Below are 13817 nucleotides of genomic sequence, written 5' to 3' on the forward strand. Positions count from 1 at the left end.
ACAAATGAAAAGACACTCCATGCTTCCTAAAAATTGAACCTAGTGGAAGCATGTAAAGGGAAAACAAAATGGGAGCCAAAATAGACCCTTGAGGAACACCACAGGTAAGAGATGCTACAGATGAAGTAGCATGACCAATACCTACTGAAAAGGTTCAATTACTAAGATAAGATCTGAACCAGCTCAGGGCAGTTCCTTGGATTCCCACACACTTTTCAAGGCGTGATAAAAGAATACTATGGTCCACTGTATCGAAAGCTGCACTCAAATCTGAGAGTACTAAAATTACTGAGTTCCCAGAATCAACTAGTAATAAAATATCATTCAGTACTCTTAGAAGTGCAGACTCAGTACTATGATTTTTCATAAAACCAGACTGGAATTTTTCTAGAATACTGTTAGTGGCCAAAAAACTATTTAATTGCAAAAACACAGCTTTCTCTAAAATGTTTGCAATAAACGGTAAATTAGAAATTGGCCTAAAATTTGATAGGACAGTTGTGTCCAGGTTTGGCTTTTTCAACAGAGGTTTAACCAAAGCATGTTTACAAAAAGCAGGAACAGACCCAGAAAGAAGGCTCTTATTTATAATTTCTAGAATCCAGACCCCAACACTATCAAATACCTGTTTAAAAAATTGGGTAGGAACAATATCGAGAGCAGAGGTAGAAGGCTTCAGCTTAACAACTGAATCCATTAAACCCAGCATAGTAATCGGCTCAAATGAATTTATAAACTTAGTGGGAATCAAAACTTCTGCAGGGTCATCAGTACAGGGAGTAATGCACTGTCTAATTGAATCTATTTTATCCACAAAAAATCTCAAAAAGTCTTCACACAAAGAAGAAGACTCCACTAAATAATTATTACTTGTTGGATTAAAAACAGAATTCAATACTTTAAATAAAGTCCTGGAATTATTTGTGTTATTTGAAATTATCTCCAAAAAATATGTAGATTTGGCAACTTTCACCGCTTTTTGATATATAATTAATGACTCCCGTAGGATTTCATAGGATATTTGGAGTTTATCCTTTTTCCACCTGCGTTCTGCTCTTCTGCAGGCTTGTCTTAAACTACGAGTTTCACTGTTTAGCCATGGTTCAACTTTGTTTTTATGTTTTTTTAGTTTCAAAGGGGCAACACTATCTAACACACTGGTGCATACAGAATTAAACATGTTAAGAAGCTCATCCACATTTAACACAGTGGTAAGATAATCAACAGAAAGCAGATGACAGGCCTCATTGAATGCTGCTGAAAAATTTACAACATTGGTTGGGCCAAATAAGCCAACACGTGACCATTTCGCAGGTCTTGTGATTTCAGTAGTATGACAGGAAATATCAGCAGAAAACATTATAGGCCTATGATCCGAAAAACTTAAATCACCAATATGAATGTCTGAAATAGAAAGGCCATGTGTAAGTATCAAGTCTAAAATATGACCTTGTGCGTGTGTTGGTTCTTTCACCCACTGAGAGAAATCACAAGCATCAATAAGACTAATAAACTCTTTCGCTAATACTGTGGAGTCACAACAAACATGAATATTAAAATCACCAACGATTAGAATTTTCTCAAATTTAGGGGTAATGCCACCTAGGAATTCCGAGAACTCATTAATAAAGTTTTTATTTGATTTTGGTGGACGATAAACCACTGCTACCACCAATGAGTTCTTGGAGTCCACTGAAAACAGTTGAACTTCAAAGCTTGTGAAAGTGTTCGTTTCTATTATTCGGCAACAAAAACTGTCTCTAAAAACAGATGCCAGGCCACCTCCCCAGCCAGACAAACGGGGAGAATTAAAAAAATTATAATTAAGAGGGGTAAGTTCAGAGAAAGGACTATTATCTCCGACAGATAGCCAGGTCTCAGTCACAAATAAAAAATCTAAGTTGCCAGAGTTTATAAAGTCGTTGAGAATAAACGTCTTGTTTCCAAGCGACCTCGAATTTACTACAGCCATTTTGATTGAAGATGAGTCACCGACCTGTTGTGAGGCGATATGTGACGCCCGACACAGCGGACGAAGATGATGATAGTCCACCCCACCCCGCCGAAAACAAGGTGAGCGTCTGCGAAGAGGCTGCCGTAACGTATCCGCTGACAGAGGCACAATCAGAGAGTAGTTTCTGTAGTTTAGGTCAAGAAATATATTCATGACAATGTTATAAAATTATTTGACAGAGTATTGACACTTAATGACATGTTAATGACAAATTAAATTGATAAAAAAATCAGGACATTATAATAGCCTAATGACAGCCAACGTCAAAACCAACCACATGACAGTTTAATAATAATAATAGATTTTATTTATAACGCACTTTTTTAATTCCGAAGGATCTCAAAGTGCAACAAAGGGAAAAAAATAACAATACATGAATAACAAGTAAAAATGACATCTCAACATCATGCCGGACGCTGATGACGCTAGCATGGAGCAAACTTCAGCCACCATGCAGTTCAAGCCCGAGGGAGACCACCAGTGAGCAGCCGACACCCAGAAGAGAGAGCCGCCGCAGCGAGCAACATCAAATGTCCTTCAAACCAAAACCAAACACAAATTCAAACAAAAACAGAGGCGGTGAAAAAACGGCAAACAACGTCCTCTCAGTGGCTGCCAGCAATCAGCAACAGTCCCAATAGTAGCTCTGTTAGACTAGTCACAAACATAAGAAAATAAAATAACATCTAAATTTAATAGTAAAGTTAACATGATTTGTGGGTTGAGAAGTGGCGAACAGACAACGCCAGCGTCCTCTCCCCCACGTTGCCTTTAAGAAAGTAGTTTCTTAAATTTGATAAGTAATCTGCTATGTCATTTCATGTCTGTTTATGACAGGTTATGTTGTCTTGGTAATGTCAAGTTGTCATGACAAAGCCACTGACAGGTTATGATGTATTGGTTTATGTCAAGTTGTCATAACAAAGACAACTCCGAAATGTCATCATTGCATTAAAAATGGCATAATTAAGCGAATGACACTTAATGACAGTTGTTATAAACATGCATAAAAACTCCTTCATATTCATGACACGTGTCATGTCATGATTATGAAGGTGTCATGTCAGTCTTATGCACACCCCTTCAAGTAAAGTGTTACCGAAAACACTTTTATTGCATAAATCGCAAATAATATGATTGAGTAAATTAGACAGTGTCTTCCTGTTTTTTTCAGTGTTGCTAATGTTAATGCATTAACTAACATTAACTAATGAGACCTTATTCTAGTGTTATCTATTATTTTTTTAATCATTCTTTTGCACTGTAATATGTTTGAAACATTTGTTATAAATTTTTCATGTATTGTGTTTTGCAACTCACTCCAGTATCATGATAATACCGTGATAAAAGCTTCAGCATTTATCGCATTATGAAAACGTGAAACGGTCTCATGCTTAATAAAGGTACAAACGTCATTCAGTGAAGAGCAGTGAGGGATTTCTGTGTCCTTTGGTGTTTGAATACGATTAAAAAAACACAGCAGCACGTTTTATTTCTCAAATGTTCACGTTCACTTCAGACATAACCAGTAATGTTTATTAGGATACATGATTTTGTGTGAATTCATCAGTTCAAGTGCAAGAAGAGGTGAAAGAGAATTAAATTCAGTATTCAACCGCTGTCTGTCACAGCTTTCTGGACACGCGTTTCAGATGTTTGCGCTCAAACTTCTTATCCTGTAATCGGTTTTACTTTTCATATACAATTTAGTTTTCATCCGAATGACGCCTGTGTGCTGAATGAGCTGTTAACAATCTAGAGCATGCAACAGAAGTATATGCCCTGTTTTACCACCATCGGCATATCAAACCGAACTACAAACTCTCCAGCGATGTCTGTGAAAATGGATCTTGACAAGCTTTCCGTGTGTGCCGCTTGTGCGCTCAATCCTCCCAGTGTTTCTCTTATCAGCTCACACACACCTGTGTGCTCTGTTGTTTCTTTGTCATAAGCACTGTACTGTACACGCTGCGTGTTATCAGTGTTTGCTATCGGAGCGTTTTTGAGTACGTGTACATGAGCACAGCATCACTATCCCTAATTTTCAGTATTTTTAATTCTCCACATTTAGTAGATATACTAATTGAATCATCTTCTCTTCTGCAGGTTTCTGAGTCCTGATGCAGATGAAGCCTGTCAGTATGTGAATAGAGTTGTGGGTGAAAACCTGTTACTCCTGAGAGAGCTGAATCTGAGTGGATTTGAACTAGGACACTCAGGATTGAAGAAGCTTGCTGTTGTGCTGCCAGATAAACACTGTAAACTGAACACACTTATGTAAGTTTTATCATTATGATGGCACGTTTAATACTTGTAAACATGCTGTTGGTGTAGACTGAAAAGCATGTGGGACTTTTATGTTTGAAATATCAACTAACCACTAACTCTTGGTAAATATTCAGATGAAACTGAAAAACATTTTTTTCCCCTTTATGCAGTCTGAATAACAGCGATATAACAGAAGAAGACTGTCGTATTCTGACTTCAGCTTTCAGTTCAAACCCTTCAAATCTGAAAGAGCTGAATCTGAGTGGGACTAAACTCAGAAACTCAGGAATGGAGGTCTTCTCAACTCTGTTTGAGAATAAAGAGTGTAGACTGGAAAAGCTGAAGTAAGTGCACTGTAAAAAAATGCTGTAAAAAAACGGCCACATTTTGACAGTAAAATGCTGTTTTCCATTAAAACAGTAATATACTGTAAAAAACAATGCATTCTGGGTAATATTTGTCATTGTCGAGAAAATAGCCAACAGTAATATACTGTGAATTAACACACTTAAAGTCGACACTCAGAGGCTGTGTTCAAAATCACTCCCTATCCCCTTATTCACTATTCCCTACACTAGTTCACTGATATAGACCACTCGACAGAGAGAGAGGAAAGAAGAGAGTGAACTCAGACACTGATGAACACCTGCTGTTATCACTGAAGGAAAGAGAAACATGATTTCATCAACTGAAGATAAAAGAAGACATTAAATCTCTGAAGATCTCATCAGAGGATTGAACAACTCCACAAACAGCATGACCAGCTTCACACATTACTAACCAGACTGACTTTATTTCTGTCAGACGTCTACAGAAGCTCTTATTGAGAATTAACAGATGATGTTTGATTGGTTCTTCTGACGTTACCATTATGGTGATCAGTGTATGCTTTAGTTGGGCTCTTGAACATCGACACAATAACATTAGTTTTTCTCTCGCTGCAGTAACGGTGTGTTTTCAATACATTTGATTTAGCAAGCAAAGCTGAGAAAAAAACATGAGTTGGTTATGTTGACTATTTAATAATGGTTTAATTCACTAATAATTTACTAGTCTTATCTATAAACATGTATTTGACGCTTATTTTTTTGCAAAACTTGAACCCTACAATTTTATAACATCGTTGCAACAACCAGATAATTTGAAGAGCATGGGAACGCTTGTGGTCAAAACATCTGAATCAATCTGACTCACACAGACATCAAGAATCGGCGTATGAATCTCAGCCGTGGTGACACTCAAAACTCCCAGCATGCATTGCGGCACGAATAAATTATGCTGCTGAATAGCCTGGTTATTTTCTTTAATTCTTATTATTTGCGTTTATTTTTGCTGCTGTTGTTGTGTTGACTTTGAGTAGTGTTTTGTGATGTTCAGAGTTGATCTGTTCGTTTTTTTTATTGATTGTCACCATTGTTGAGATTCATGTGCTGATTCTTCATGTCTATGTGAGTCTAAATGACAGCAGAGAGCAAACTAATTTTTGAACTCATGACTTCATAAATTATAACTAATTCCTAATCAGTGGTTGATCATTTCAGAAGGGTCCCAGTTTAATAACGTAAAATAAGAGTTTATATGTGTTTTTAAAAGAATGGGCTTGTTTGGGGAAGAAACACTGGACAAGATTAACAAGCTAAACATCCTATTACAATTATAGCAAAACATAGCCAATAACTTCTGACCATATTTTTTTTCTTGGCTTTTTTGCTACAATAAATGTGTTTAAGAAACACACAGTTATAGCAGACAAAGAAAGACTATCATTACAAAGTCAAGGGCCAAGAGCCCAACTGAAGCAAACACGGATCACGATAATGGTGACCAAATATTTTCTTTTAAACATCAACACCTAAAGATCTGATAATTCCCAATAAGAGCTTCTGTAGTCGTCTGACAGAAATAAAGTCAGTCTGGTTAGTAATGTGTGAAGCTGGTAATGCTGTTTGTGGAGTAGTTTAATCCTCTGCTGAGATCTTCAGAGATTTAATGTCTTCTTTTATCTTCAGTTGATTTCATCTAAAGCTGTGGCTGAAGTCAGTTGTAGTTCTTGTGTTTCTCTGTCCTTCAGTAATTCTTGTTAACAGGTGTTCTCAGTTATCACTTAATTCATCTCTTAATTATCTCCTGAACTTCATCAATGCTTCAATTATTCTAACACTCTGTAGTGTGTACACTCCTCAGTGTTGATTTAAAACTGAAGATTTTGCTGTGGGGTTAAAAGGGTTAAAGGGGTTAGATGAAAAAACCCACAGAGGGAACCGTAAATTAACAGTAAGAAACTGTAAATGAATTTACGGAAAAGTTCTGTAAAAAAACGGCACTTTACTGGCAACCAGAGCTGCCACACTGTAAAAAATTGTGTTGTAAAATAACGGGAATCTACTGGCAGCTGTGGTTGCCAGCAATGTACTGTTAATTTACAGCCCTCTACTGTTTATATACAGCTCTTCTTTTTTTTTACAGTATTTTACCGTAATAATACCATGAAAGGTAACTTTTCATTTGGAAAACTGATTGCTTCAAACAGTTCTCATTTTAAAACTAGTATTTATAGGTGTTTGTATCGTAAAACTTCCTTTGAGTCCTTTCACACTTGTAAGGTGTAGTAGTGAAATAATTTAGAAACATGACTTTAACTTCACTTTTTGCGGTTCATTGTGAGCAATAGCACACACGCATGTGATAAATTACTCAACAAACGGCTCATAACTGCATCAGCAAACACAGTCACTGCCGTTAAATAAAGCATCAGGCAGCATATCATCAATGTTTCTCTGCTCATCCTGGACTGAAGCACAGGCTCTACTCTTCAGCACAACGGTAACCCACAAAACTAATGAATTCAACTAAAAGATCTCTTCTATATCATCTTGTGCAACAACACAAACACAGGTCATTTTAATATTTACTCTCCTTATCAGTTACTGACTTTGCACAACTTTTTTCTAATAACTTTCACTAATATTTCAGTGAAAATATCTTGATTCATCTGATAAATTTGACTGTTACGTTTTACAGTATATTACTGTTTTTCCTTGATTTAACGGTAATCTACTGGCAGCTCTGGTTCCAGTAAAGTGCCGTTTTTTTACAGAACTTTTCCGTAAATTCATTTACAGTTTCTTACTGTTAATTTACGGTTCCCTCTGTGGGTTTTTTCATCTAACCCATTTAACCCTTTTAACCCCACAGCAAAATCTTCAGTTTTAAATGAACACTGAAGAGTGTACACACTACAGAGTGTTAGAGTAATTGAAGCATTGATGAAGTTCATGAGATAATTAAGAGATGAATTAAGTGATAACTGAGAACACCTGTTAACAAGAATCACTGAAGGACAGAGAAACACAAGAACTACAACTGACTTCAGCCACAGCTTTAGATGAAATCAACTGAAGATAAATGAAGACATTAAATCTCTGAAGATCTCAGCAGAGTATTAAACAACTCCACAAACAGCATTACCAGCTTCACACATTACTAACCAGACTGACTCTATTTCTGTCAGACGACTACAGAAGCTCTTATTGGGAATTATCAGATCTTTAGGTGTTGATGTTTAATAGAACATTTTTGGTCACCATTATCGTGATCCGTGTTTGCTTCAGTTGGTCTCTTGGCCCTTGACTTTGTAATGATAGTCAGTCTGCTATAACTGTGTGTTTCTTTAACACATTTATTGTAGCAAAAAAGCCAAGACAAAAACATGGTCAGAAGTTATTGGCTATGTTTTGCTATAATTGTAATAGGATGCTTAGTTTGTTAATCTTGTCCAGTGTTTCTTCCCTAAACAAGCCCATTCTTTTAAAAACACATATAAACTCTTATTTTACGTTATTAAACTGGGACCCTTCTGAAATGATCAACCACTGATTAGGAATTAGTTATAATTTATGAAGTCATGAGTTCAAAAATTAGTTTGCTCTCTGCTGTCATTTAGACTCACATAGAGATGAAGAATCAGCACATGAATCTCAACAATGGTGACAATCAATAAAAAAACGAACAGATCAACTCTGAACATCACAAAACACTACTTAAAGTCAACACAACAACAGCAGCAAAAATAAAGGCAAATAGTAAGAATTAAAGAAAATAACCAGGCTATTCAGCAGTAATAATTTATTCGTGCCGCAATGCATGCTGGGAGTTTTGAGTGTCACCATGGCTGAGATTCATACGTCGATTCTTGATGTCTGTGTGAGTCAGCTTGATTCAGATGTTTTGACCACAAGCTGTTCCCATGCTCTTCAAATTATCTGGTTGTTGCAATACTGATGTTATAAAATTGTAGGGTTCAAGTTTTGCAAAAAAATAAGCGTCAACTACATGTTTATAGATAAGACTAGTAAATTATTAGTGAATTAAACTATTATTAAATAGTCAACATAACCAACTCATGTTTTTTTCTCAGCTTTGCTTGCTATAACAAATGTATTGAAAACACACCGTTACAGCAGCGAGAGAAAAACTAATGTTATTGTGTCGATGTTCAAGAGCCCAACTAAAGCAAACACTGATCACCATAATGGTAACGTCAGAAGAAACAATCAAACATCATCTGATAATTCTCAATAAGAGCTTCTGTAGACGTCTGACAGAAATAAAGTCAGTCTGGTTAGTAATGTGTGACGCTGGTAATGCTGTTTGTGGAGTTGTTTAATCCTCTGATGAGATCTTCAGAGATTTAATGTCTTCTTTTATCTTCAGTTGATGAAATCATGTTTCTCTTTCCTTCAGTGATAACAGCAGGTGTTCATCAGTGTCTGAGTTCACTCTCTTCTTTCCTCTCTCTCTGTCGAGTGGTCTATATCAGTGAACTAGTGTAGGGAAAAGTGAATAAGGGGATAGGGAGTGATTTTGAACACAGCCTCTGAGTGTCGACTTTAAGCGTGTTAATTCACAGTATATTACTGTTGGCTATTTTCTCGAAAATGACAAATATTACCCAGAATGCATTGTTTTTACAGTATATTACTGTTTTAATGGAAAACAGCATTTTACTGTCAAAATGTGGCCGTTTTTTACAGCATTTTTTTACAGTGCAGTAGATTACCGTTAAATCAAGGAAAAACAGTAATATACTGTAAAACGTAACAGTCAAATTTATCAGATGAATCAAGATATTTTCACTGAAATATTAGTGAAAGTTATTAGAAAAAAGTTGTGCAAAGTCAGTAACTGATAAGGAAAGTAAATATTAAAATGACCTGTGTTTATGTGGTGTTGCACAAGATGAAATAGAAGAGATCTTTCAGTTGAATTCATTAGTTTTGTGGGTTACCGTTGTGCTGAAGAGTAGAGCCTGTGCTTCAGTCCAGGATGAGCAGAGAAACATTGATGATATGCTGCCTGATGCTTTATTTAACGGCAGTGACTGTGTTTGCTGATGCAGTTATGAGCTGTTTGTTGAGTAATTTATCACATGCGTGTGTGCTATTGCTCACAATGAACCGCAAAAAGTGAAGTTAAAGTCATGTTTCTAAATTCTTTCACTACTACACCTTACACATGTGAAAGGACTCAAATGAAGTTTTACGATACAAACACCCATAGATACTAGTTTTAAAATGAGAACTGTTTGAAGCAATCAGTTTTCCAAATGAAAAGTTAGCTTTCATGGTATTATTACGGTAAAATACTGTAAAAAAAAGAAGAGCTGTATATAAACAGTAGAGGGCTGTAAATTAACAGTACATTGCTGGCAACCACAGCTGCCAGTAGATTACCGTTATTTTACGACACAATTTTTTACAGTGTATAATTTAAAGGTTTATAATGCGGTAATTACGGTTAAAACTGGTTTATTTTACAGTTAAAAACCCTATAATTTGAAAGTTTATATAGAAATAATTATGTGTACACAGTACACTATAAAACAATAATGGTAAAAAAAAAATATTGAACCGAAATATTAAATTACCAACTTTCAATTGAAAGAATTGAAATGCTAATATCTGTTATTTTCCTTTTATATAATTTGACAATCACCAATTATAGTGGTGATGAGAATCACATGATGAATCAAAGCTCATCACACACAGCTTTTGGAGGGACAATATTAACATATAGAAGGTGCACACACAAACACTAAACACCAAACACCATCATGGTAGCACACATGATGTTTTAAAAATGCAATAAACATTAATTTAACAACATTAGATGTAACATAAAACCTTAATGTACATAAGTGATTAGAAAAAACTAAGAAGAAACAGTTAATTCAATGAAAATGCATCAAATACGAAGTGTCACGTGGGGAATTCTGGGAATGTCAATTTACGTTTTTTCACTGTTAATTACACAATGACCTGTTCTTTTTCACTTCGAAAAATTGTAAATTTAACGGTATTTTACTGTAAAATAAAATAAAATGTATAAACCTTTAAATTATACTGTTTTGAACTGTAAAATAAATGTTTTTTAACCGTAATTATTACATTATAAACCTTTAAATTATATGCTGCTGTCCCGTAAAACCTAAAACGTTACTGCCGTATTTTTTACGGTAAAGTTCTGGCAACCACAGCTGCCGGTTTTTTACCGTAAATTTTATGGGGATCTTTTTTACAGTGTACACTGTAAAAAAAACTACAAAAAACTGTTGTTTTTACAGGAAAATGCTGGCAGCTGTGGTTACCAGAGAATTATGAAACTATGCGCACTATGAAATTCAAAATTAAGTCTGTGGTTAGAGGCACAGTTTTTTTTTTTTCATTTTTATTAAAAATAAATAGAAAACCAGTAAGTATTACATTAAAATGTAAAGCATAAGATTTATGTATGTAAACTGCATATACATTTTCAATGCATTTGGATTATTTTTACATAGAAAAATTAATAAACTAAAGATGATTGATATATGCCAGTTATACGTAAATGAAACAGTTAGGAATTATGTAAAAGTACACAGAAAAACACCCATGTTAAATTAACACTTCCTAGTGTTCATGTGTATGCTCACTACTGAGTTAAAGTACCATTGAAGCAGTGTTGAAGTTAATGAGATAATTAATTGATGATTGAGCATTAATGATGAACACCTGATGATAATGAGCAGAATCACTGAAGGAAAGAGAAACACGAGGGCTGTGTCCCAATTTAGGGGCTGCATCCTCCTAAGGCCGCATTTGAAGGCCGATTGCGTCACCGCAGAGCGACGAGGCTGTCCCAATTCGAAGGAGCCTTCTAATGCGGCCTGCCGTCAGTGTTGCCAAGTCCGCGGTTTTCACGCCGAATTGGGCTACTTTTATGTTGTTGTTGCGGGTAAAAAAATATTTCCACGGGTTGGTTTTCAACCCTGCAAGTACGATTTCGGCGTTCCACCATCCCCAAACGCACAAATTCTGGGGAGAATTTGGCCGCTCAATGGAGACAATTGCATTGGGAGTTTTGGGTTAGTTTTGTTGCAGAGACCTGGCAACCCTTTCTCCCCGGAACGCGAAGGATAGAACGGATTCTCCGCAGCCTAGCCCATCCCACGGCAGAGGAATACAAATATAAATGTAAGTGTTGTGTTTTAATTTACTCAAATAACCAACGAAACGTGTTAAAAACCTGGGGTCTTTATTTCTTAACGTGAACTTGACGCCTGCGTTACCACTGCGGCTTTATCCTTAGGTTTGTTTTGTTTTATGGAGCAGTTATAGCAGACAGCTTTATTAAAATAAGGGCAGCAAATTAGTATTTATTTACCCGGCCGAAAAACTCGGCCAGTGTGGATTGACACTGATCACTCTGTCGGGGTTTATTCTGCGATAGGCTGGGTGTACATTATCCCTTACTTATAGCCCCCCTTATCCAGTTGATAACAATAGTCTATCATAAAAGCTTTGTCTACAAATGTTTTAACCAAATTTGAGTATCTAGAAATATGATTTCTGGAGTATTTTGTATACATGTATAATACATACAAAATGTATAGCTGCATCATATATTTAAAATTCCACCCCTGCCTTGCAGGTATACAAAAAAAATTGGGACAACTAAAAAAAATACATGTATGCAAGTTAATAGACACATCTTTGCTGACATGTATTGCTGTTGTGTTTGTTGTTTTTAACAGGAATGTTTATTTTCTCTGCATTAGGATTGCAAGTGTCCTGGGACAGCTGAGGGAGTGGAAAACTTGGCCATGGTTTGTCCTCATGGATGAGGTGTTGGGACAGGCATTCTAACCCCCCTGTCCTCATGGCCTTCACCCCTGAGGACCATGGGCGTCGCTAGGCCCATTTCAGAGCGACTTCAGCTTTTATTTGTAAATAAAAAGTTATTTCTCTGCATTGTTTATTTTTGTAATGCAAATTACATTTTTGTTTTTGAATTGAATTGTTTACATATTTGTCATGCAAGTTTTGTAAATGAAATCAATTATTCTGTTGGCTACATTTATTTTTGTCATGTCAATTAATTTGTAAATGAAACAATAAATTGTTCTAAAAAAAATATTTACAGTACTTGTTTACAAGTATTTACAAGATAAGTTACGTTTAAGATGGGAAAAACTAAATAAAATGTTAAATGAACTGTACATAAAAAATAATGGAAGAAAGGGTTTTATGTAGACTTTTAATGAGCTGGGTGGAGACCCTGAATGGGCTGCACAATAGAGACCCTGGTATAGCCTCTGTCAGCGGGACATCATCTGGGATCAGCGCATATTTCCACCTGTCCAACAGGTTTGCAGTGGTGACTCAGTTGACTGCTGCCATGTCGCTTAGATGTTTTCAGAAAGAGTGATGAATAAATTAAATGAACTTACATCCTCAAAATCAAACCATAACATATTTTAACATGCATAACTGTTCTATGAGCTGAACTCTGCAGGACATGTTCACTTCCGTCCATTTACGTAATAAAGAGTATAAAGTATATAAACTCGCATGTTGGTTACATATTAGTTGACATTTGAATATTTATTGCATTTTTTATTTATTTATCATTAGATAAGGCTACTAGAGTAAATTGAATCCCAATGCTTACGTTGCATTTATGTGAAATCTGGCTTTCTTTTAAAAAAAAATCTGACGTCGCGGCGCGCAATGAATTCTGGGGTTGGCAAGGCTGCGAAGCATCCATCCGAGTATCCTTCGTTTCACGGGAAAAGAAGGACGCATTTGCAGGCGTTGTTTTGAAGGAGCCTTCGAAGGACCTTTGAATTGGGACAGCCTTCGTCGCGCCGCGGTGACGCAATCCGCTATACCTTCCACTGTAAACAAGTCTCGGTGCGTCCTTTGAAGGCCGCGTCGGCCACGCACTTTGAAGGACACAGCCTTCAGAGGACGCAGCCCTTGAATTGGGACACAGCTGAGAACTACAGCTGACTTCAGCCACAGCTTTAGATGAAATCAACTGAAGATAAAAGAAGGCATTAAATCTCTGAAGATCCCATCAGAGGATTAAATAACTCCACAAACAACATTACCAGCTTCATGCATTACTAACCAAACTGATTTTATTGTTGTAATTTATGTTTTAATTAAAATAATAGTTTTATATGAAGTCACCATGATGGTGAGCAGTGTTTGCT

The 13817-nt window shown here is 36.1% G+C and overlaps 1 protein-coding gene across 1 annotated transcript in view; it reads left to right on the plus strand.

Moving 5' to 3' along the window:
• Positions 1 to 4456: 4456 nt before the first annotated feature.
• The window catches only part of LOC137085259 (ribonuclease inhibitor-like), a gene marked incomplete at its 5' end in the record, with an annotated part of 46387 nt that continues 37026 nt past the window's right edge, over positions 4457 to 13817 (plus strand). Inside the window, one exon of the mRNA XM_067451813.1 lies at positions 4457 to 4626. Within this exon, the coding sequence (XP_067307914.1) occupies positions 4457 to 4626 (170 nt within the window). The remainder of the gene's footprint in view (positions 4627 to 13817) is intronic.

Source organism: Pseudorasbora parva, chromosome 8, assembly GCF_024679245.1.
Source record: "Pseudorasbora parva isolate DD20220531a chromosome 8, ASM2467924v1, whole genome shotgun sequence".
Taxonomy (NCBI): domain Eukaryota; kingdom Metazoa; phylum Chordata; class Actinopteri; order Cypriniformes; family Gobionidae; genus Pseudorasbora; species Pseudorasbora parva.